At 43.2% G+C, this 27,151-nt stretch overlaps 1 protein-coding gene across 5 annotated transcripts in view; it reads right to left on the bottom strand.

Annotated features, from left to right (window-relative positions):
- ttyh2 (tweety family member 2) overlaps positions 1-27,151 on the bottom strand; it is a 132,258-nt gene that overhangs the window by 52,876 nt on the left and 52,231 nt on the right. For all 5 annotated transcript variants that reach the window (XM_061907689.1, XM_061907686.1, XM_061907690.1 and 2 more), the window contains exon 3: positions 17,141-17,252. In XM_061907689.1, the coding sequence (XP_061763673.1) occupies positions 17,141-17,252 (112 nt within the window). The remainder of the gene's footprint in view (positions 1-17,140; positions 17,253-27,151) is intronic.

The following is a 27,151-nucleotide window of genomic DNA, read 5'->3' as shown; positions in this document are numbered from 1 at the left end:
TCTGATCGACAAACACTTCCCCAAAGGCAACACCCTAAGAAAAATATTCAACAAGAACAACATTAAATTGAGCTACAGCTGTATGAATAACATACAACAAATCATTTCAAACCACAACAAAGCAATTGCAAAAGGACTGCCCACCCCCAGACTAAACGACTCTGAAACCAATAAGGAATGCAACTGCCGCAAGAAACTTGATTGCCCTCTCAACGGGGGGTGCTTACAAACATCAGTCGTTTACCAAGCAAAGGTAACACGCAAGTACATTAGCACATCCGACACGTACAAAGGATTAACCGAAGGAGCGTTTGAAGCCAGATGGAATAATCACAGGGCCTCCTTTAGAAACCAGACCTTGCGGATTCTACAGAACTCAGCAAGCACATTTGGAACCTCAAAGACAACAATGTTGAATATTTAATAACATGGCAAATTGTTGCATCCAGCACACCTTACAACAGTGGTAATAAAAGATGCAACCTATGCTTAAAAGAGAAACTGTTTATTATATATCATCCAGACCTGTCATCCCTCAACAAGCGCAGTGAAATCATATCAACATGCCGTCACAGATGGAAACACCTCCTAGGTAACACATGAGCCAATCACCACGCCCCTACGCCTGCCTGTACCCACCCACTCTGTGCCCTATACAAACCATTGTATGTTAATGCTTTCATTAAAATCTCCTGATGATTGAGGGAACCCCTCATGAAACAGTTCTGTCGAGATGAAGTAATCTTGTGATTTTTCCCACACATACATATTGCGCTCTAACACGGTATTGAGCAGTATATATATATATATATATATATATATATATATACATATTGCATTCTATTTTAGTTACTTTGAATTTACAACCCCTGGCATGGTTTTGTACGGTTTTTATACTGTTTTGTACTGTTTTTATACTTACTTTGATTATTATTTTCAACTGTTTTTAAATGTTGAAATTTATAAATAAAGGTTTATAAAAAAAGATGTTTTTAAATGTGCAGTTAATCATGTGACCGCCTGGCTCTGTTTGATTGGTGAAACAGAGTCAAACATCACCAGTGACTGTATTTGATTGGTGAAACGCAGGCATGTGATAGATCCTACTTTGAAGGTCTGTCTGACAAACCAAAACAAACAAAGCGTGCATTAACGGATCGATAAGAATCAGTAGCGAGTAGCGAGCTGAATGTAGATAAATGGAGCGGAGTAAAAGTGGCATTTCTTCTCTATAAATATACTAAACTAAAAGTAAAAAGTATGTTGCATAAAACTACTCTTTGAAGTACAATTTACCCCAAAAGTTACTCAAGTAAATGTAGCGCGTTACTACCCACCTCTTCCCCCTCTACCTCAAAGAACTGCTCACCCCCAAATCCTCCACACGGCTAACCTCCTCCAACATTCGAGGACAAAGCTACGAATAATGGCTTTCCCAGTCCGTGGAACGCTCTCCCTGACCACCTTAGGGTACAACAGACTGTGAATGCTTTTAAAAAAAGGCTTAAAAACTCAAGTAGATGTAACGGAGTAAATGTAGCGCGTTACTACCCACCTCTGCTGACAGAATAGTGCTGCTGGGGTCTTGATGAGAGTGCGGAAATGAGACCACGTCACACCGGTTCTCAAATCCATTCACTGGCTTCCTGTTCTACTCAGGATTGAATACAGAGTCTCCCTACTAACCCACCAGTGCCGCCATGGAAATGCCCCCCCCCCTCTACCTCAAAGAACTGCTCACCCCCAAATCCTCCACACGGCTAACCTCCTCCAACATCCGAGGACAAAGCTACGAATAATGGCTTTCCCAGTCTGTGGAACGCTCTCCCTGACCACCTTAGGGTACAGCAGACTGTGAATGCTTTTAAAAAAGGCTTAAAAACTCAAGTAGATGTAACAGAGTAAATGTAGCGCGTTACTACCCACCTTTGCCTGCGACATGTTTCCAAAAAAGCTGGCACAAGTGGCAAAAAAGACTGAGAAAGCTGAGGAATGCTCATCAAACGCTTATTAGGAACATCCCACGGGTGAACAGGGTAATTGGGAAAAGGTAGGTGCCATGGTTGGGTATAAAAGCAGCTTCCATGAAATGCTCAGACATTCACAAACAAGGACGGGGCGAGGGTCCCCACTTTGCCAACTTCACTGGTGTCAAACTTCGACTTGGTCTTGGGTTGTTTTCCCGAGGTGCGAAGCGAATGGAGTGGAGGTAAAAACATCTTTTTATTTTAACACTCGAAAGGAATAAACAAAAAGCGCGCACGAGGGCGGATGTACAAAAACTGGGCTATTAAACAAAAGACTAGCACAGAGGCTATAACTATAAACATGAAACAAAAACTTGCACTGTGGCATAAATAACAAGAAAAGGGTATAAGAAAAGCAGCATGGATATCAAGGTGCGTAGCAGGTGATCGAAGGCGTGAAGGAGATGATGTTGCCAGACTGACTACCTGGCAACTGTGGCTTAAATAATGAACATGATAAGTGCAAGCAGGTTTGAGACAAGAAAACAGGGGCGGGACATGAAGACAAGGTGAAAATTAATGAGTTGGCATGCTAACGAAAACAAACCAGGCAGTGCAAAACAGGAACTGAGTGTCCGAAACAACAAAACCGAACATGACCGAAACAAAACATGATGTTGTGTATCGTTTTCCTGTCTTCTCCGTATTGCTTTTGTGTTATTTTTCCTCCATCCGTTAGTTCCAACTAGGCACACCTGCGACTACTCACTGCTCGGCTCTATTTAAGTCCACCCCAGTCGGCTGCTCCTCGCCGGTTCATGATTCCTGTGCTTTCCATGCTCAACTCGCATCCAACCAACTCGGTACCTTCCTTCTCCTTTCTTATCACCATTCCTTACTTCTGGTGTTTTTGTTCCCTAGTTCCTGTTGGACCCGTTCTTCCTTCGGTCAACGCCCCCAGGTTCTTTGATGACACATAAGCTGGTTTTAAATCAATCAGAGACAGAGGTTGCTCATTTTTCTATTTTATTACCAAAGCGCCTTGGGAGATCAATCGAGATTTCAACATTTCAAAGCTCGGTCCGAATCGATCTAATCCTAAAATGGCAGTTTCTCCCTCCTCACTCACTCTCACCCGCCCCTCTTCTTCTCCTCCCTACCTTGGACAGTTGAGATAACAGATTGTTATGTCTTCATTCACACATTCCAAATTCAAGGTCTATGTAAAGGGCTACACTTTAGCTGTTCTAAAATCTGACTAGGGAATAAAAAGACGAACCAAATCCAACATCCCCCAGTAAGCGAGAGAAGTTTTTGTCGAACCTGTTGCCGACCATCGAGAGTCCTCCTTCAGTTTAGTCCCCTTCCATGGTGTGCGCTTTTGCCCCATCGCCTTGAGTTATCCTTTTGAACTTATTAAAGACAATCTTCTTTTGTGATTCAACTCCGCCTCTGGTCTCTGCATCTTGGGATCCGATCCTTACTCAAGACATAACACATGATCCATAGGCGTGACAACTGGTTTTATAAATAGTCCTGGTTTTGGGGTCGAGGGAAGCCTCAGCAACACGGCCGCGATTTACCTGTTGGACCTTGCCAATAAAACATTCCGGAGAGGAATACAAACTGCTGCAGATGAACTCCATTTACTCCACAGATTGAGTACAAACGTTTCCTTGGGTTTAATTATAGCCCGCCTTGCCCAAGGGAAGGGGAGCGAGATCTTGTTTACAGGGAAATTCGCATTCGCCGACACATCCCCGCTAGTTGATCATTAAAAAGGGTAATAAATGCTCCCGCTGAAGCTGCGGGTACTTAATGGAGAGTACTGGCGTATTGTTGCCGGGCGGCTCGGGGGAGGAAGTGATTAGTCGGCTTTGTATTCAACGTGTCGGCCGACCCAAATAAAATGAGGCAAGTCGGACGCTAACAAAGGAGATTTATGCTCACAAATCCTCCGTTTGTTGGACTTGATGAGTTCGCTCCCGCCAAAGTAATGGAGACCTTCCCACTTTCATTTGTTTGTGTAAGGAAACTCCCCCACAGCTGAAGTGTGGCACACAGAAAAGTGAGCATCGGTCAAAGAGCTAGTTCATTTTTGACTAACACACAGAGGTGGGTGGAGAAGCCAGAAATTGTACTCAAGTAAGAGTACTTTTACTTTAGAGATTTATTACTCAAGTAAAAGTAAGGAGTTGTCACCCAAATATTTACTTGAGTAAAAGTAAAAAGTATGTTGTGAAAAAACTACTCAAGTACTGAGTAACTGATGAGTAACCTGTTTGTTTAATAATGCACAAAAACATAAAAATAGCAATGAACAAATTCATAGCCAGGAATATCTCTTAAGCAACTAAAACAATAATATATATTAAATAATAATACATTCAAATAAAAAAATTAAGGCAAATTGAGCCACAATAACTTAACAGCACCACAGGCTCAGTAGGCATTTATTGATTGATTAAAACTTTTATTATTAGATTGCACAGTACAGTACATATTCCGTACAATTGACCACTAAATGGTAACACCCCAATAAGTTTTTCAACGTTAATCAATTACTTAGTAAATGACCAAGTCGAGGTGATCTACCTCATATATACATACACACACATATTATATATATATATATATATATATATATATATATATATATATATATATATATATGCAGTATATAATTTATAGTTTTTTATTTTGCCGTTTTTGTTGAAATGTTAAAGGTGTTTGAATGAATATACATGCATGTTTAACATATAGATTCCTATCTTTCATGAAGACAAGAATATAAGTTGGTGTATTACCTGATTCTGATGACTTGCATTGATTGGAATCAGACAGTATAGTGCTGATAATGTCCACGTTTTCAAATGGAGGAGAAAAAAAGTTCCTCTTTTCTGTCTAATACCATGTAGCGGTATAGCTCAGTTGGTAGAGTGGCCGTGTCAGCAATTTGAGGGTTGCAGGTTCGATTCCCGCTTCCGCCATCCTAGTCACTGCCGTTGTGTCCTTGGGCAAGACACTTTACCCACCTGCTTCCAGTGCCACCCCCACTGGTTTAAATGTAACTTAGATATTGGGTGTCACTATGTAAAGCGCTTTGAGTCATTAGAGAAAAGCGCTATATAAATATAATTCACTTGATATGAAACTCATTGGTTTTTGGCATCTTATTTGTCCAGCTTCCATATTGGTTTTTATACACTTTACAAGAAATAAATTGGCGGCAAACTCCGTAGCTTGCTCGCTTGTTTGCGCTGACTTTCGGAGACTCTTATTTTGTTAGCGCAGGCGCGATGGAGCGGCGCTTTTATTGTGAAGACAGGAACTGTGCGATCAGTCTTTAGGCTTTTGACGGGAAGTACGATTGAAATAAAAAGTGTCTTTTTTTCCTTTACACTTTTGATTGATTGATTGAAACTTTTATTAGTAGATTGCACAGTACAGTACATATTCCGTACAATTGACCACTAAATGGTAACACCCCCATAAGTTTTTCAACTTTTTTTAGGTCGGCTTCGACGTGTGACGGTCACGTGACCGCCTGGTTTTGTTTGATTGGTCCAACGTCATTTGATTGGTGAAACGCAGGCATGCGTAGTTCCTACTTTGAAAGCGTGTCTGACAAAATCAAAACAAACAAAACGTGCATTAACAGATCGATAAAAAAAAAAAAAAAGCAGCGAATAACTAGCTGATTGTAGATAAATGGAGCGGAGTAAAAGTAGCGTTTCTTCTTTATAAATATACTCAAGTAAAAGTAAAAGTATGTTGCATAAAAACTACTCTTAGAAGTACAATTCATCCCAAAAGTTACTCAAGTAGATGTAGCGCGTTACTACCCACCTCTGCTAACCCACCATATTTTGGCGCTATTATTCAACGCCACAACGGATCCCTTCTACAAACCCCGTTTCCATATGAGTTGGGAAACAGTGTTTGATGTCAATAAAAATAGAATACAATGATTTGCAAATCCCAAAGTGGAGGAGTTCAAGTACCTAGGAGTCTTGTTCACGAGTGAGGGAAGAGTGGATCGTGAGATCGACAGGCGGATCGGTGCGGCGTCTTCAGTAATGCGGACGTTGTACCGATCCGTTGTGGTGAAGAAGGAGCTGAGCCGGAAGGCGAAGCTCTCAATTTACTGGTCGATCTACGTTCCCATCCTCACCTATGGTCATGAGCTTTGGGTCATGACCGAAAGGATGAGATCACGGGTACAAGCGGCCGAAATGAGTTTCCTTCTCTCCCTTAGAGATAGGGTGAGAAGCTCTGGTCAGGATGCCACCCGAACGCCTCCCGAGGGAAGTGTTTAGGGCACGTCCAACCGGTAGGAGGCCACGGGGAAGACCCAGGACATGTTGGGAAGACTATGTCTCCCGGCTGGCCTGGGAACGCCTCGGGATCCCCCGGGAAGAGCTAGACGAAGTGACTGGGGAGAGGGGAAGTCTGGGTTTCCCTGCTTAGGCTGCTGCCCCCGCGACCCGACCTCGGATAAGCGGAAGATGATGGATGGATGGATGGGAATTTCACGACGGGATTTGTTGCACAGGTGGCATCCTATAACAGTTCCACGGCCCATTCTTTCACAAATGTTTGTAGAAACAGTCTCCATGCCTGAGTGCTTGATTTGATACACCGGGCCAAGTGATTAGGACACCTGGTTCTCATCATTTGGATGGCTGGCCAAGTACTTTTGGCAATATATTGTATTTCTGATTCTGATTCTAAAAATGTGCCGTATGGAAACAGACCTAAGCGGAAGAAGATGGATGGATGGATTTGCAAATCCTTTTCAACCCATATTCAGTTGAATGCACTGCAACAGGGGTGTCAAATTCAAATACAGTGAAGTGAAGTGAATTATATTTATATAGCGCTTTTCTCTAGTGACTCAAAGCGCTTTACATAGTGACACCCAATATCGAAGTTACATTTAAACCAGTGTGGGTGGCACTGGGAGCAGGTGGGTAAAGTGTCTTGCCCAAGGACACAACGGCAGTGACTAGGATGGCACAAGTGGGAATCGAACCTGCAACCCTCAAGTTGCTGGCACGGCCACTCTACCAACCGAGCTATGCCACCGAGTGGGTCAAAATTCAAAACGGAACAAAGCCGCGGGCCGAGGTTGAACAAATGAACCTTTTAATAGGGACCCAAACTAGTTTTGCATGAAATATTGAACAAGCAAGGCTTATATAACTTTAGTGACATGCAGAATCCAGTTTCAAATAATAATAATAATTAAAAAAATATCAAATAAAATTTAAATAAAAATGGTATGCCTTTTTTTCTATTTGCAATCTTCTGAGGTAAATATCAATTTTTTTTAATTTGAAAATAAAATAACAATAATGAATGAACCAAACATTCAAGCCTTGAAGTAGCATGAATAAAACGTTAATTATTGGTCACTTTGCTGGAAGTTTCCCGGAAGAGTTAGTGCCGCAAGGGGTTCCGGGTATTTGTGCTGTTGTGTTACGGTGCGGATGTTCACCCGAAATGTGTTTGTCATTCTTGTTTGGTGTGGGTTCGCATATTTTTAAAAGTGCTAAAGTTGTTTATACGGCCCCTCTCAGTGTGACCTGTATGACTGTTGACCAAGTATGCCTTGCATTCACTTGTGCGTGTGTGTAAAAGCCACACATATTATGTGACACGCTGTTAGTATGGAGGAAAAGCGGACGCTAAAGGCAGTGCCTTTAATGCACGCCCCCAATATAGTTGTCCAGGTGGAAATCGGTAGAAATTGGGGAGAATGGTTGCCCCGGGAGATTTTCGGGAGGGGCACCGAACTTCGGGAGTCTACCGGGAAAATTAGGAGGGTTGGCAAGTATGAGTATTAGCGGTGAATGCGGTGTTACAGACGCTGTATAACACCGGCGGGCCAGCTCTAATGCTAAATTGATATTGCCTCAAGGGCCACATTAAATTACACGGTGGGCCCCAGATTTGGCCCGCGGGCCAGAGTTTGACACCCATGCACTACAAAGACAAGATATTTGATGTTCAAACTCAAACTTAATTTTTTTTTTTTTTTGCAAATAATAATTAACTTAGATTTTCATGGCTGCCACACGTGCCAAAGTAGTTGGGAAAGGGCATGTTCACGACTGTGTTACATCGTGTGGAGAGGCGGAGCCGACGGAGCGGCAGGGCAAGCTGGGAGCGACCCTACAAGCGAGATCAGGTGCGTGGCTCAGGTACCGGGAGACAATTAACGTATCCCCTCTCAGCGTATAAAAGGGATGAAGGAGGAGAGAACGAGGCAGAACGCAGCAGTGCGTGAAGAGCAAGAGCGACAGAGAGCAGACGACGACGACGACGGCGGCTGAAAAGCGAACGAGCAGCGGAGGAAGCCGCTGAAAAGTGACCTGACCTACACTGGGGTTTATTGCAAAACAAACAAGAGTCAAACCTGCTCAAGCAAGATGTCCTTCCTTGGTGGTCCATTGAACCCGCACGACAGTGAGCAACGGTCACGATCACTTTTTCTTTTGACAACACTCAATAAACGTTTGGGAACTGAGGAAAGTAATTGTTGAAGCTTTGAAAGTGGAATTCTTTCCCATTCTTGTTTTATGTAGAGCTTCAGTCGTTCAACAGTCCGGGGTCTCCGCTGTCGTATTTTACGCTTCATAATGCGCCAGACATTTTCCATGGGAAGTACCCACACTCTTTTTTTTTACGAAGCCACGCTGTTGTAACACGTGCTGGATGTGGCTTGGCATAGTCTTGCTGAAATAAGCAGGGGCGTCCATGAAAAAGACAGCCCTTAGATGGCAGCATATGTTGTTCCAAAAGCTGTATGTACCTTTCAGCATTAATGGTGCCTTCACAGATGTGTAAGTTACCCATGCCTTGTGCACTAATGCACCCCCATACCATCACAGATGATGGCTTTTCAACTTTGCGTGGATAACAGTCTGGATGGTTCACTTCCCCTTTGGTCCAGCTGACACGTTGTCGAATATTTCCAAAAACAATTTGAAATGTGGACTCGTCAGACCACAGAACACTTTTCCACTTTGCATCAGTCCATCTTAGATGATCCCGGGCCCAGAGAAGCCGGCGGCGTTTCTGGATGTTGTTGATAAATGGCTTTTGCTTTGCATAGTAGAGCTTTAACTTGCACTTACAGATGTAGCAACAAACTGTATTTAGTGACAGTGGTTTTCTGAAGTGTTCCTGAGCCCATGTGGTGATATCCTTTAGAGATTGATGTCGGTTTTTGATACAGTGCCGTTTGCGGGATGGAAGGTCACGGTCATTCAATGTTGGTTTCCGGCCATGCCGCTTACGTGGAGTGATTTCTCCAGGTTATCTGAACCTTTTGATGATATTATGGAGCGTAGATGTTGAAATCCCTAAATTTCTTGCAATTGTACTTTGAGAAACGTTGTTCTCAAACTGTTTGACTATTTGCTCACGCAGTCGTGGACAAAGAGGTGTACCTCGCCCCATCCTTTCTTGTGAAAGACTGAGCATTTTAGGGGAAGCTGTGTTTTTATACCCAATCATGGCACCCACCTGTTCCCAATTAGCATGCACACCTGTGGGATGTTCCAAATAAGTGTTTGATGAGCATTCCTCAGCTATTTTATTTGATACATGGTAAAATCATAAGTGTGACCAGTAGATGGCAGTCACACATAAGAGACAGGTATAGACTGCAATATGATGGCAGTCACACATCAGAGATAAGTGTAGACTGCAACATGACTCAAGTAAACAACACCAAAATAATATGTGTTCCATTGAAAATATAGAACATAACACATTGCGCTCAAACATCTATTAACATGTTTTAGTCGGACTTACAGAATAGTCCTAATAAGAGTGCAGAAATACGACTACGTCACATCGGTTCTCAAATCCCTTCACTGGCTTCATGTTCCACTCAGTATTGTATACAGAGTCTCCTTACTAACCCACCAGTGGTTCCATGGAAATGCCCCCCTGTACCTCAAAGAACTGCCCACCCACAAATCCTCCACACGGCTAACCTCTTCCAACATCCGACGACAAAGCTACGAATAATGGCCTTCCCAGTCTGTGGAACGCTCTCCCTGACCACCTTAGGGCACCACAGACTGTGAATGTTTTCAAAAAAGGCTTAAAAACCCTTCTTTTAAAAAAAAATATTTTTTTCGATAAATGCATGCTAGCTCTAGCTATTAGGCTGTTCTAGTTTTTTTGTTTTTATTATCTTTTTATTTTTTAATTCACTGTAGCACTTTGAGGTTATTTGCTCAATGTAAAGTGCTTTTACAAATACAATCCACTATTGAGCTCTTAGTCGCCATTGTTGACAACTACGTGATTATTAAGTTACTTTTGTTCAGACATCATCGAAACATGATCCACAGCAATGGAGCCGATGCATAGTTCCCAGGTGCTGTCTCCTCGGATTTAATCCCGGGGTGGCGGATGAAGACTCTCAGCCAGGCACTACAATAACTGGCTGTGCGGTAAGCGATTTTTACACCGGGGTTTTTATCTCTACAAACAGAAACGAGGAAGCGCGGCAGAGCCAACAAACGACGCTCGGCGAGACCGAGGGAGTGCATGAATTTGCATCCCTGTGGTTTCCTTTCCAAAATCACAAGGCCCCCTAGCACATTCCGTCACGTATTGTGCGTACTGGACCTGCTTTGCATGATGTATGTGACCACTCCTTTTTGAGGCGGCCTCAGCGATGTTGACTGCGGAACTCCTGAATAAATAGTGGGACGCGGGAGCCGTACTTTAGAGCGTAGTGACTAAGTGTGCAGCTCCATACGTTCTCCTCATGAGCTAAATTGAACTCTGTCTTGGCATGATTCCTTGCTTCTTGTCTGTTTAATAGATGGCATCAGTGTTTGAACTGATGACATCTACTACAAGTTTGACACCCGTGTCTTAGACCATGAATTGATTAACGTGGACCCCGACTTAAACAAGTTGAAATACTTGTTCAGGTGTTACCATTTAGTGGTCAATTGTACGGAATATGTACTGAACTGTGCAATCACTAATACAATTTTCAATCAATTAATCAATCAATCAATCAGACGCATGTAAAAAAGTTGTTTAGTGGTAAATTAACCACATTTGCATAAAATAATGTTAACCAACTATTAACCTGTGTATGTTATTCATGTTTAAATAGCCTTAACTGCAAATGAATATCAGCTCCAAATATCTGTTACCTTGACTACTAATAATCGGTATCGTTGTGAAAAACAAACATATTGGTGGAGCTCTAATACTCTCTAAAAGTCCCGTTACAGAGTCCTAAAAGAGAGAAGTGTTCATCAACTCACAATCAGCATCTCTTCCAGACTGGGGCCAATCAGGGTCGGATCCCACAAAGCAAGTCCTCAAAAGCGGTCCAAAGGCCAGCGAGGCCTCCATTCTTCATGAGCAACTCTCCCACTGTCAATCAGAAGCAGGGAATTCTTCCTTCTTTCTTTCTTTTTTTTTTGCTCCTTTTTTCCCCCCCCCTCGTTTTGTTTCCTCTGAAAATGGTTGCTGAGTCGCAGAGGGGGGAAACCGAGGCACACTGGACTCTTTGTCCCTCTGAAGAAGTGGACTCCTTAAGAGTCTACGGACGCATGTTTGCCATCCGCTCCCTCCGGGAAACGGGCGAGCTTGGGATTCACCGGCTAGAGAACGTCACGTTCAATTATGCCGTGGCTGGAGTTCACACATCTCTGAGGACTATTGACAAGTTGTTTTTTTGGTGGGACTTCCTCTATGTGGACAAAAAACATGGAGGTGGTCCCCGCTTTGCACGTCCAACAACTTCCAATTGTCAGGCTTGCCACTGACAGTTTGTTTGTGTTTTAGTTCTTCCTCTGTGTGTTTAGTATTTCCTGTCCTTAGTTCCTGTCAGCACTCTTATTTTGGTTCAGCTTCCTGTTTGTCTCCCTAAGTGCTTTGTTTCCCCCTCAGCTGCGACTGATTGGCACCTGGCCACACCTGGTGTCAATCAGCCCGCTCCTATTACTAACTATCAGTAGAAGCATTTAAGTCTCACCTTAAAACTCATTTGTATACTCTAGCCTTTAAATAGACTCCCTTTTTAGACCAGTTGATCTGCCGTTTCTTTTCAGTCCGATCCGGTGGCCATGTACTGCTCGCCTGTGTATCGGCTGGGGACATCTCTGCGCTGCTGATCCGCCTCCGCTTGGGATGTTTTCCTGCTGGCTCCGCTGTGTACGGGACTCTCGCTGCTGTGTTGGATCCGCTTTGGACTGGACTCTCGCGACTGTGTTGGATCCATTATGGATTGAACTTTCACAGTATCATGTTAGACCCGCTCGACATCCATTGCTTTCCTCCTCTCCAAGGTTCTCATAGTCATCGTTGTCGCCGACGTCCCACGGGTGTGAGTTTTCCTTGCCCTTATGTGGGCCTACCGAGGATGTCGTAGTGGTTTGTGTTGTGGTTTGTGCAGCCCTTTGAGACACTAGTGATTTAGGGCTATATAAGTAAACATTGATTGATTGATTGATTGATTTGTAGCTGCTTTGTCTTCCAGTCAGTGCTGGATTATTGTCTTGTCGATGTCACTTCTTGTCACTCTTGTCATGTATTACCGCTCCTGTCGTGTTGTACCGTGTCATGTCTTTGCGGCGTAGCGGTAAGCTATATTTGTTAGATGTTTGTAGGCTTACTGTTTTTTGTTCCCTGCTTCCAGTTTGTTTTCATATTACAAGTACGACTTCTGTTTAGACCCTTTTTGTTTTTGCTAACTTCCATGTTAAGCTCCTTTTATTTTCTAGCTCCCATGCTAGCTCCCTTAGTTTGTTATCCGCCTCGTGCGCGCTTTGTGTCAGTACCCTTTTGTTTGTTCTAGTTCAATTTTTTTAATTAAATCAAGTTTTCTCACTCCATGCCTGCCCCCATCTTTGCATCTTGGGGTTCGTCACCAACTAACTCTGACACCAATCTTCCGTGAATTTTTTCCCATTGCTGTCCATTTCCTTGACTTGATAGTCCCAAGTTTAGTATTTTTTTTAGGGGTGCACAATAGATATTGAGGAATTATGACATCATAACAACAACAACAGCCACAAATACTAGGGCGAGCCAAAAATAGAACAGAAAAATAGCTCAAACTAGGATGCATGTATCTGAAAAAAAAAAGGCTTTAGTTAGGTCTGGGCGAAAATGAGGACTCAGGTGCAGAAGCGTGACAATTGCACCTCCGCACGGCTGCAATCAATCGGAAATCAGCATACCTGCCTGGGATGAACGAGCTGCCTTCTTAAGCCCGCACAACCTGCCATGCCGTGCCGGAGTATTGTCTTCTGTGCCTTTTTAAGCATCCTGTGTCCGGCTTCCATCCCCCAAACTCGCTGTTCCCCCGTGACTTCCGTGTTTCCGTTGTGTCTGATGTTCCTGTTGTCTTCCCGCAGCACTTCCTGTTTTCCTCCTGTCATCCCCCTGTTGTTCCCCTTGCCTGCCGGACTGCCCTTTTGGTTTCTCGACCGCCACCTCCCCTCAGTCCTTAGTAAAACACAACAATGGATTCTCTGGTGTCTGTTACCGTCACCTCCCCTCAGTCCTTAGTAAAACACAACAATGGATTCTCTGGTGTCTGTTACCGTCACCTCCCCTCAGTCCTTAGTAAAACACAACAATGGATTCTCTGGTGTCTGTTACCGTCACCTCCCCTCAGTCCTTAGTAAAACACAACAATGTATTCTCTGGTGTCTGTTACCGTCACTTCCCCTCAGTCCTTAGTAAAACACAACAATGGATTCTCTGGTGTCAGTTACCGTCACCTCCCCTCAGTCCTTAGTAAAACACAACAATGGATTCTCTGGTGTCTGTTACCGTCACCTCCCCTCAGTCCTTAGTAAAACAAAACAATGGAACTCTGGTGTCTGATACCGTCACCTCCCCTTAGTCCTTAGTAAAACACAACAATGGATTCTCTGGTGTCTGTTGCCGTCACCTCCCCTCAGTCCTTAGTAAAACACAACAATGTATTCTCTGGTGTCTGTTACCGTCACTTCCCCTCAGTCCTTAGTAAAACACAACAATGGATTCTCTGGTGTCTGTTACCGTCACCTCCCCTCAGTCCTTAGTAAAACACAACAATGTATTCTCTGGTGTCTGTTACCGTCACCTCCCCTCAGTCCTTAGTAAAACAAAACAATGGAACTCTGGTGTCTAATACCGTCACCTCCCCTTAGTCCTTAGTAAAACACAACAATGGATTCTCTGGTGTCTGTTGCCGTCACCTCCCCTCAGTCCTTAGTAAAACACAACAATGTCCCCATGAAGAAGGATAAAAACAAAGTGGTTACGGGGAAATATCACTCAAAGGAAGACAAGGAACTGCTACAACGCACAAAATGTGCTTTGGCCCGAAAAAGCTTGAAAAACACTGAATTAGGGGACCTTTGAAAAATAATTTGGTCCAATCTAAACCTTGTTACCTGTTCTCTCTCAGAGTTTTGTGTTTTTTTTAAACAGGCTAAAGTCTGGCCTAAAAATAAAAGTCTCTCAGCCGCGCGTCAATTATCTGACAAGTGCATCAGTCGGAGGCAGACGGCAAGAAAAGTCATCTCTGGAAATCACTTAGCAGCCGCAGCTCGCCTCATTAGTCGGATGTTTCCCTTTTTACACTCCATCTCATGCTTGACGCCGCCATGCATCACATACCTTCGCCGCGAGCGCCAGGAATGCACGCTTCACACCGAGCCACCGGTGAAAATATTTTGCTTTTCTGCCTGACTTCTCAGAGTATTAGTCTGAATTAACATTCCTCGACAGCGGACCAGCCCGGAAGGCGGGGGTCGCTGACAGCCACGATGCAGGATGATGACTTATTAACTCATCGCTGGCGTGTTGACCATATATTATTCACAGGTGTGATGATTCAAAGGCGGGTTTGTGGGGGGGTTGAACCGTGGAAGGGTTCTCTCACGGATCTCGAGGGTACCATGCCTGCGGGGGGTCTTGTCTCAGTTCTGTTCTTCAGAGTGTGCAAGATAAAAAAAAAAAAAGGCTTGTCGGGGTATTTAAAAGAGATTTCTGGCAAAGTAGGAAACTGTTTCTTGAACGCAAGAACGCTTACATACTAATTAATGAGGGTGGAACGGTACACAAAAATTTTGGTTCGGTACATACCTGGGTTTAGAGGTCACGGTTCGGTTCGTTTTTGGTACAGTAAGAAAACAACAAAATATAAATTTTTTTGACTTACTTATAAGACTTTTTTTGAGGGCGTCCGTTTTGGTGTCCAAGTAGAAATAGTGCGAGTTTTGGGGAAAATTGTCTCAAGGTCTGAAGATGAAATCCCCTGAACATATACAGTATACATATACACATATATATGCATACATACATATACATATACATACACATATACATACACACATATATATATATATATATATATATATATATATATATGTATATATATATATATATATATATATATATATATACATATATATATATATATATACATATATGTGTGTGTGTGTCTATATGTATATGTATATATATATATATTTATATATATATATCTATATATATGTATATGTTTTTATATGTATATATGTGTTTGCATATATGTATATATACAAATATATATATATATATATATATATATATATACATATATATAAATATATATATATACGTGTATATGTATATATGTGTATATATGCATATGTATATGTGTGTTTATGTATATATATATATATATATATATATATATATATATATATACATATATATAAATACGTGTATATGTATATATGTGTATATATGCATATGTATATGTGTGTTTATGTATATATATATAGATATAAATATATATATATACATATATAGGTGTGTGTGTATATGTATATATGCGTATGTATGTATGTGTTTATATGTATGTATATATAAATATATATATATACATATATATATATATATTTGCATATATGTATATATGTGTATACGCGTATGTATATATGTGTTTATATGTATATATGTGCCCTGTATATATGTATATATGTATATATGTGTATGTATATATGTGTTTATATGTACTGTGTATATGTGTCCTGTGATGAGGTGGCGACTTGTCCAGGGTGTACCCCGGCTTCCGCCCGATTGTAGCTGAGATAGGCGCCAGCGCCCCCCGCGACCCCGAAAGGGAATAAGTGGTAGAAAATGGATGGATGGACATATATGTGTGTGTGTGTCTATATGTATATATATATATATATATATATATATATATATATATATATATATATATATAAATATATATATATATATGTTTTTATATGTATATATGTGTTTGCATATATGTATATATACAAATATATATATATATATATATATATATATATATATATATATATATATATGTGTTTGCATATATGTATATATACAAATATATATATATATATATATATATATTTATATATATATATACATATATATAAATATATATATATATATATATACGTGTATATGTATATATGTGTATATATGCATATGTATATGTGTGTTTATGTATATATATATAGATATAAATATATATATATACATATATATGTGTGTGTGTATATGTATATATGCGTATGTATGTATGTGTTTATATGTATGTATATATACATATATATATATACATATATATATATATATTTGCATATATGTATATATGTGTATACGCGTATGTATATATGTGTTTATATGTATATATGTGCCCTGTATATATGTATATATGTGTATGTATATACTGTATGTGTTTATATGTACTGTGTATATGTGTCCTGTGATGAGGTGGCGACTTGTCCAGGGTGTACCCTGCCTTCGGCCCGAATGCAGGTGAGAAAGGCTCCAGCAAAATCAGAAATGATCGGTATCGGTTTCAAAAACAAAATGTTTGCCTTTTTAAAAACACCGCTGTGCAGGTTGGTACACGGACGTAGGGAGAAGTACAGAGCGCCAATAAACCTTAAAGGCACTGCCTGTGCGTGCCAGCCCGATCACATAATACCTACGGCTTTTCACACACACAAGTGAATGCAGTGCATACTTGGTCAACAGCCATACAGGTCACACTGAGGGGTGGCCGTATAAAACAACATTAACACTGTTACAAATAAGCCTGTGAACCCACACCAAACAAGAATGACAATCCGCGGCCGTTGTGTTTTACCTACCAGGCTGTCCACGCCGCCCAGCGTGTTGTTGGCGTTGTACAGGGAGTAGGTCAGCTGGTACACGCCGTCGTTGGTCTCGCTGTTGCCGTAGAAACCCACACCAACTGCGACGCTGCAGAGACGGGGGGGGAGAAGGTCACATGTTATGGACTCGGTCATTTGTGTACGTTCGTCACGTACAAACCAGGAGTGGGTTTCAAACTAGCGGAGGGATCAATTTAACTGCTGTGAATTTCTGCGATGATGATTCATCGTGGATCAATATTCCACCGCCGCATTAGTCCTAACAGGACTTTATGACCATGTCTCTTAGTCTGATGGTAAAAAAAATAAGGTATTGCAATATGTCCTCATTTAAAGCACAACCTTCACTGATGAAATGGGTCCCCAGGTGAGGACCGGCAAAAAGCTGCCCAGGAAAAGCCTCAAAGACGCTCAACACTACGAAAAGACTCCACAATCGACTAAATTACCTGCAAAATGTGTTCCCATCTTCCAATGCCGCTATAACGCCAACAGAGGCGATGGTGAGGAGGTAAGGTATCAACCAAAATGATAAATAATACAAACCCCAAAAACGGTGAAGTTGTCACCGCTTCAATGATTCCCAAATCCTTTTCAGCCTATATTCAATCGAATGGACTGCAAATACAAGATATTTAAAGTTGGAACTGGCATACGTTGTTATTAGCTCAGCAACATGTTTCGAAAAAGCTGGCCCGGGTGGCAAAAAAGACTGAGAAATTTGAGGAATGCTCATCAAACACTTATTTGGAACATCCCACAGGTGAACGGGCTAATTGGGAACAGGTGGGCGCCATGATTGGGTATAAAAGCAGCTTCCATGAAATGCTCAGGACGGGGGCGAGGGTCGCCGCTTTGTGAACAAATGCGTGAGCAAATTGCCCAACGGTTTAAGGACATTTCTGGACCAGCTATTGCAAGGAATTTAGGGATTTCGCCATCTTCGAATATCATCATAATATCTTCAGGGAATCTGGAGAAATCGCTGCACGTAAACGGCAATGCCCGTAACTTTCGATCCCTCGGGCGGTACTGCATCACAAAGCGACATCAGTGTGTAAAGGATATCACCACATGGGCTCAGGAACACTTCGGAAAACCACCGTCAGTAAATGCAGTTGGTAGCTACATCTGTAGTGAATTGAAGTGAATTATATTTATATAGCGCTTTTTCTCTAGTGACTCAAAGCACTTTACATAGTGAAATCCAATATCTAAGTTACATTTAAACCAGTGTGGGTGGCACTGGGAGCAGGTGGGTAAAGTGTCTTGCCCAAGGACACAACGGCAGTAACTAGGATGGCGGAAGCGGTAATCGAACCTGCAACCATCAAGTTGCTGGCACGGCCGCTCTACCAACCGAGCTAAACCGCCCCCTGTAAGTGAAAGTTAAAACTCCACCATGCAAAAGCGAAAGCCATTTATCAACAACACCCAGAGACGCCACCGGCTTGGCTGGCCCCGAGCTCATCTGGTCTGACGAGTCTACATTCAAATTTTTGGGGGGAAACTGCGGACGTCATGTCCTCTGGACCCCAGAGGAAAAGAACCTATTGTTCTGGGCGCAAAGTTCAAAAGCCAGCATGTGTGATGGTGAAGTGAATTATATTTATATAGCGCTTTTCTCAAGTGACTCAAAGCGCTTTACATAGTGACACCCAATATCTAAGTTACATTTAAACCAGTGTGGGTGGCACTGGGAGCAGGTGGGTAAAGTGTCTTGCCCAAGGACACAACGGCAAGATGGCGGAAGCGGTAATCGAACCTGCAACCATCAAGTTGCTGGCACGGCCGCTCTACCAACCGAGCTAAACCGCCCCCTGTAAGTGAAAGTTAAAACTCCACCATGCAAAAGCAAAAGCCATTTATCAACATCACCCAGAAACGCCACCGGCTTGGCTGGCCCCGAGCTCATCTGGTCTGACGAGTCTACATTCAAATTTTTGGGGGGAAACCGCGGAAACCGCGGACGTCATGTCCTCTGGACCCCAGAGGAAAATAACCTATTGTTCTAGGCGCAAAGTTCAAAAGCCAGCATGTGTGATGGTGAAGTGAATTGTATTTATATAGCGCTTTTCTCAAGTGACTCAAAGCGCTTTACATAGTGACACCCAATATCTAAGTTACATGCACTGGGAGCAGGTGGGTAAAGTGTCTTGCCCAAGGACACAACGGCAGTAACTAGGTTGGCACAAGCGGGAATCGAACCTGCAACCCTCAAGTTGCTGACACGGCCACTCTACCAATCGAGCTATGCCGCCCCAATGGTATGGGGGTGTATTTGTGCCCAAGGCATGGTATTACGCCTGTGTGGCATGGTGTTGCCGGATTCGATCCCTTCGTGGATGCGTCGAGTATGAACACAACAAAGGTAAGATTTAAGGATTTATTTAACAAACATAAGGAGCTAGAGATCAAAAACACTGGAGCTAAGAGAAGGCAAACATAAGACGCTAGCATGAGAGCTAGGATATACAAAAAAACTAAGACTTGGCACGAAGGACCAATATGTAAAACAAACACAATTAGCATGAGAGCTAAGAATGACAAATGGCTTAGCGTGTAAGCTAGCGAGAAAACACATACCAGTCGTAATGTTGCGTGAAAGCAAGCTAGAGTCCCAGACTGAACACACAAAAGAGGAAGGCTTTTAAAGGGAAGGTGATTATCCGTAGCAGGTGTGCGGGACCGTGAGTAGCAGGTGAAATCAATGTGTAACCATGGAAACGAACAAAACAGGAACTAAGCACGTCAAACAGCAGAGTGATACAACCGATACAACAGCAGAAAGGTACAACGAGGTTTTGGAGCAACATATGTTGCCATCCAAGCAACGTTATCATGGACGCCCCTGCTTATTTCAGCAAGACAATGCCATACCATACCAACTTTATTTATAAAGCCCTTTAAAAACAACCACAGTTGAAGAACAAAGGGCACACAAAAAAAAATAACATTTAAAACAGAAGTAAAAAACAAATTACCCTAAGAACAATTTGTTAAACCGTTAAAAAAAAGTTAAAAACAGTTAAAAAAAGTTAAAAACAGTTAAAAAAAGTTAAAAACAGTTAAAAACAGTTAAAAAAAGTTAAAAGTTAAAAACAGTTTAAAGTCTCATGCTGGGTTAAAAGCCAGTGAATATAAAATGGGTTTTAAGAAGGGTCTTAAAAATAGCCAAAGAAGGGGCCTGTCTCACATGGAGAGGGAGATACCAAGCCACGTATTACAACAGCGTGGCTTCGTAGTAACAGAGTGCCGGTACTAGACTGGCCTGCCTGTAGTCCAGAGATTTAAAATGTGTGGTACAATATGAAGGCTAAAATATCAGAAGGGAGACTGTTTAACATCAAGCAAGAATGGGAAATAATTCCACCTGAAAAGCTTCAAAAGTGTGTCTCCTCAGTTCCCAAACGTTTACTGAGTGTTATTAAAAGGAAAGGCCATGTAACACACTGGTAAAAATGCCTCTATGACAAGGTTTTTTGCAATCTGTTGCTCCCATTAAATTTTAAGTTCAAGATTTTATTTTTTTTTTAAAATAGAGTTTCTGAGTTGCAACGTTAATTATCTTGTCTCTGCAGTCTATTCCATTGAACATAAGTTGAAAAGGATTTGCAAATCATTAGGGACCGATGTCCCTTTGGGACAGAGGACCCTATTGAATTTCTAGCGTTTTATTATTATTATTATTATTATTATTTATTATTATACCGCCGCCTTTTTGAGCTGTAATTTGACCCCTTAACATGCTTCAAAACTCACCAAACTGTTGACACACACATCAGGACTGGCGAAAATTGCAATCTAATAAAAAAACCAAACCCAAAAACTCAAAATTGCGCCCCCTAGGAAGAAAACACAGGCAAAACCGTCTCTAACTTCCAGTAGGAATGTCGTAGAAACATGAAACTAAAACCTCAATGTAGGTCTCAGTTAGACCTATATTTCATACACTGAAACCCCCCCGGCTAAAATCTACAGGAAGTTTGTTATTCCCACTTCAATCAATCAATCAATGCTTACTTATATAGCCCTAAATCACTAGTGTCTCAAAGGGCTGCACAAACCAATACGACATCCTTGGTAGGCCCACATAAGGGCAAGGAAAACTCACACCCAGTGGGACGTCGGTGACAATGATGACTATGAGAACCTTGGAGAGGAGGAAAGCAATGGATGTCGAGCGGGTCCAACATGATACTGTGAAAGTTCAATCCATAATGGATCCAACCCAGTCGCGAGAGTCCAGTCCAAAGCGGATCCAACACAGCAGCGAGAGTCCCGTTCACAGCGGAGCCAGCAGGAAACCATCCCAAGCGGAGGCGGATCAGCAGCGCAGAGATGCCCCCAGCCGATACACAGGCAAGCAGTACATGGCCACCGGATCGGACCGGAACCCCTCCACAAGGGAGAGTGGGACATAGAAGAAAAAGAAAAGAAACGGCAGATCAACTGGTCCAAAACAAAAGTTGGCTAAAAAAATTTCACCTTTTTTCAAACATTATCTCCTCTGAGGCCGTTTGTCTTTTCGGCTTCAAATAAACACAGAAGAGAGATTGAACCCTTCTGAATAAAAGTTCATGACAGAGTTTTAATTGCCACCCCGGTTTGGATTTTATGAGCCCGCAAAGAACCGGTGCGCTGCTGCTTTTGTGCTGATTCCATCACAAAACTGCTTCTAACTCGCTGTAGGACTCTCATACACACATGAAAAAAACCCTCAATGTTGGTCTCACTGAGACCTATAGTTCATACACTGACCACCCCCAACTAAAATCAACAGGAAGTTTGTTATTCCCACTTTAATACAACAGCTGCATTACATTCACCATGCATTACAGTCTAAAAATGGCGGCACCAAGGCGTCCTTATAAAATGCCCGAGCCACTTTACAACTGTTATTACTGATGTGTATACAACTTTTTCTCTGTGTAATAATCCATCCATCCAACTTCTACCGCTTATCCGGGCTTGGGTCCCGTCCGTCGCTGCTCGCAGCTTTAATTTAATTTTGTTTTTATTTACCATTTACACAACTTAATTGGTTTTGGGTTTTGCAGCTCCACCGGTGAACTTGGTATTCCGGTTCAGCGCTCTTCGAAACTTGCGCTCCGCATGTTTTTATTCATGTCAAAGTTGGACGGGAAAAAAAACCCAACACAAACATCATTAACATGCGGGCCCGGTCCGCGCCTTTTGCGTTATGAATACATCAGCAGCAACAACAGTGGCGACGGCAGCCGAGGATCATCATTATTTTAAACAACAACAAGTCTCATTAACGTTTCGCCCGCAGGTAAAAGAGAGCAGCGGATTTGCACCTCGGGGGAGACATGCAGAGCCAAGCGGCGGCGGCGGCGGGGGCGGTCTGTAGCGTGACATCAATCCCGACAGGTACCGCCGAAACAATCCTGTAGACCGTGTGGGAACAAATCGGGCCGTATCGCCCCCTTCAGCTACGACCGTGACGCACTTCGCAGTCATTGGACGTCTTTGTCCCTCTGTCATTGTGCCGACGCTATAAATGTCGAGGCTTTAGCGCGTACTTTGTGTGAACCGTGCAGAGAAACATTAATTTATTCAAGTGGGTCGCCAGAAAGGAACATATTTTTGATTATTTTTAAAATAACAAACAAGGCAATACTGTGGAGAGGCGGCAAGATGGCGGCAAGGAGGCGGAGAATACGAGCGAGCGGCGAGGCGGGATCAGGTGCGTGGATCGCACACCGGGACACAATTAATGTATCTCCTAACAATGTATAAAAAGGGGAGAAGGAGGAAAGAAGGAGGCAGTGCCTGAAGAGCAAGAGCGACAGAGAGCAGACGACGACGACGAAAAGCGACCGGTGAAGGAGCAGTGGAGGAAGGCGCTGAAAAGTGACCCCGACCTACACTGGGGTTTATTGCAAAATAAACAAGAGTCAAACCTGCTCAAGCAAGATGTCCTTCCTTGGTGGTCCATTGAACCTGCTCAAGCAAGCATTTAAGTCTCACCTTAAAACTCATTTGTATACTCTAGCCTTTAAATAGACTCCATTTTTAGACCAGTTGATCTGCCGTTTCTTTTCTTTTTCTCCTACGTCCCACTCTCCCTTGTGGAGGGGGTCCGGTCCGATCCGGTGGCCATGTACTGCTCGCCCGTGTATCGGCTGGGGGCATCTCTGCGCTGCTGATCCGCCTCCGCTTGGGATGGTTTCCTGCTGGCTCCGCTGTGAACGGGACTCTCGCTGCTGTGTTGGATCCGCTTTGGACTGGACTCTCGCGACTGTGTTGGATCCATTATGGATTGAACTTTCACAGTATCATGTTAGATCCGCTCGACATCCATTGCTTTCCTCCTCTCCAAGGTTCTCATAGTCATCATTGTCACCGACGTCCCACTGGGTGTGAGTTTTCCTTGCCCTTATGTGGGCCTACCGAGGATGTCGTAGTGGTTTGAGACACTAGTGATTTAGGGCTATATAAGTAAACATTGATTGATTGATTGATGTCCTTCCTTGGTGGTCCATTGAACCCGCACGACAGCGAGCGACTGGCACCACTACGAACCCCGTTTCCATATGAGTTGGGAAATTGTGTTAGATGTAAATATAAACAGAATACAATGATTCGCAAATCATTTTCAACCCATATTCAGGTGAACGCGCTACAAAGACAACATATTTGATGTTCAAACTGATAAACGTTTTTTTTTGTTTTTTTTTACAAATAATCATTAACTTTACAATTTGATGCCAGCAACACGTGACAAAGAAGTTGGGAAAGGTGGCAATAAGAAGAAGAAAGAAGAAATCCTTTATTTGTCCATTCCAACATGTACAAGACAGGGGGGGTGACATTAAGAGAGGGGGGGGGTAAAAAAATGTCAGTCCAAGGCTAGACCCTCAGGAGGGTCTACACTCTAGTCCTGGGGTCGGGAACCTTTTTGGCTGAGGGAGCCAAGAATCCAAATATTTTAAATATCCATCTATCCATTTTCTACCGCTTATTCCCTTTCGGGGTCGCTGGCGCCTATCTCAGCTACAATCGGGCGGAAGGCGGGGTACACCCTGGACAAGTCGCCACCTCATCGCAGTATTTTAATTTTTTCAACACTGAACACAACTAAACAAGTGCATTTTTAAGTAAGACCACCATTACAAGAGTATAATAAGTCTGGTATTCTTTGTAATAATGTTGATATTCTGAAGCTAACAGTGGAGGGGGCGTGGCCTGCGGGCCTGCAGCGAAGCGGGGTGTTGCCAGGACCGGCCTCGAAATCAGCGACAGGTGCGTAGATGGGCCTTGTTATCTGATCACCTGTCGCTCTGTTATAAGCAGCAGCCGGGAGGAGAGACAGGGTTGGAGCCGCAGCCAGAGCGAGAGCGAAAGAGAAAAAGACAATCGCTGGAAAGCAACTGAAAAATAAAAAAAAATATCGTAACCCTGAAACAGGCTTTCATGTCGGCGCTTGGTGGTCTAAGGAACCCCCAAGGAGGGCAAGGCCTAAAAAAAAACAATAATAAATAAATCATGCAATTTCTTGAACAAGTGCGGTAGAAAAAAGGATGGATGGATTCAAATGCATGAGCATGTTTAATATTTTAAATGTTATTTTTAACATTTTGATTACAAGTGGAATTAGTCATTACTTATCGTGTTAAGCAGTGTCAGCTCAGAAAAAAAGTCTGTGGGCTATAGAGCGTTTTCCGTTCGGGCTCCAGTACTCTGGAATGCCCTCCCGGTAACAGTTCGAGATGCTACCTCAGTAGAAGCATTTAAGTCTCACCTTAAAACTCATCTGTATACTCTAGCCTTTAAATAGACCTCCTTTTTAGACCAGTTGATCTGCCGCTTCTTTTCTTTCTCCTATGTCCCCCCCTCCCTTGTGGAGGGGGTCCGGTCCGATGACCATGGATGAAGTACTGGCTGTCCAGAGTCGAGACCCAGGATGGACCGCTCGTCGGGACCCAGGATGGACCGCTCGCCTGTATCAGTTGGGGACATCTCTACGCTGCTGATCCGCTTGAGATGGTTTCCTGTGGACGGGACTCTCGCTGCTGTCTTGGATCCGCTTGAACTGAACTCTCGCGGCTGTGTTGGAGCCACTATAGATTGAACTTTCACAGTATCATGTTAGACCCGCTCGACATCCATTGCTTTCGGTCCCCTAGAGGGGGGGGGGTTTCCACATCTGAGGTCCTCTCCAAGGTTTCTCATAGTCAGCATTGTCACTGGCGTCCCACTGGATGTGAATTCTCCCTGCCCACTGGGTGTGAGTTTTCCTTGCCCTTTTGTGGGTTCTTCCGAGGATGTCGTAGTCGTAATGATTTGTGCAGTCCTTTGAGACATTTGTGATTTGGGGCTATATAAATAAACATTGATTGATTGATTGATTGATTTATCCGAGAGCCAGATCCGGCTCTAGAGCCATAGGTTCCCCACCCCTGTTCTAGTCCAAGGAAAAACAATCACGTAGCATGGCACACATTAAACATACATATTTGCAAGAGAGGGAGGGGCAGGTTTGAGGAGGCCCGCTGTCTCTCTATAGCGCCGCTCAGCCATCCACAGCCCCAGAGGAGTTAAGCGGTGGTGAAGGTGTTGATTTCAAGGGTGGGGATTATGCGTGCGTATATTAACTTGGGAGAGATGATGAATGTTTTTGTATGACTGAGGCCGATAAAATCCGGTTATAAATGTTAACAAAAGGGAAGATCAAAAGCGTCTATCTTTGAGGAGTCTTCGGGAGATTTTCTTCAGAACAGCCTGTTCCCGTATCAAGGCCATTCAGGGAGTCCAAATCGTTTTCTTCGAGAAGACAAAATAGTGACTTATCTCCTCTGTTGTCCATGCTGGATTTTCTTCGATTCCAATTAATTATTCCTTTCCTGCAAACTTTTCCTAGACGAGATCCATTTTGCGATTGAACTCAGAAATCGCTCCCGCAGCTCGACCCAATCCTTCCATTGCGTTGAACAACCGTCGGGCCCCTTGAGTGGCTGCCATGGTCTTCCGGATTTGTCGATACACCAGAGCAATGCCCAGCCCAATCAGCAAGTGATTACAGCTCCAAATAGGTAGATGTCTTTGAAGTCCTCGATGGAAAGGGCTGAGAGGCACATGATCCTCCATGAGTTCCAGGAGTCCCTCACGTAGCCCCCAACGATGGTTCCATCAGGGCAGCCAGGCACCCCTGAACCCCTTTTCTTGTCGAAAAGACTGTGTCAATTGCGTCAAGAGTCCAGCTGATCATAGTCATATCGAAATTTGGATTAGAGGACAGCGCAAAGAAAGAGGCTTTTAAAAAGTTCAGACAAGGACAAAGACAAAGAGAGCAAGCAGGGAAGGAGAGAACGGAGAGTGCCACCGCCCTCACCGGAGGCTAGAGTGAAAAAAAAATAATAATAATAAAAATAATAAAAAATAATAATAATAATAATAATGAGAATCAGCACCTCCAAGTCCGAGTCCATGGTTCTCGCCCGGAAAAGGGTGGAGTGCCATCTCCGGGTTGGGGAGGAGACCCTGCCCCAAGTGGAGGAGTTCAAGTACCTAGGAGTCTTGTTCACGAGTGGGGGAAGAGTGGATCGTGAGATCGACAGGCGGATCGGTGCGGCGTCTTCAGTAATGCGGACGTTGTACCGATCCGTTGTGGTGAAGAAGGAGCTGAGCCGGAAGGCAAAGCTCTCAATTTACCGGTCGATATACGTTCCCATCCTCACCTATGGTCATGAGCTTTGGGTCATGACCGAAAGGATAAGATCACGGGTACAAGCGGCCGAAATGAGTTTGGGTCTCTCCCTTAGAGATAGGGTGAGAATCTCTGCCATCCGGGAGGAACTCAAAGTAAAGCCGCTGCTCCTCCACATGGAGAGGAGCCAGATGAGGTGATTCGGGCATCTGGTCAGGATGCCACCCGAACGCCTCCCGAGGGAGGTGTTTAGGGCACGTCCAACGGGGAAGACCCAGGACACGTTGGGAAGACCATGTCTCCCGGCTGGCCTG

Source organism: Nerophis ophidion, linkage group LG08, assembly GCF_033978795.1.
Source record: "Nerophis ophidion isolate RoL-2023_Sa linkage group LG08, RoL_Noph_v1.0, whole genome shotgun sequence".
NCBI classification, from domain to species: Eukaryota; Metazoa; Chordata; class Actinopteri; order Syngnathiformes; family Syngnathidae; genus Nerophis; species Nerophis ophidion.
The sequence above is the reverse complement of the archived record's forward strand: the minus strand, read 5'-3'. Positions and strand labels throughout refer to the sequence as shown.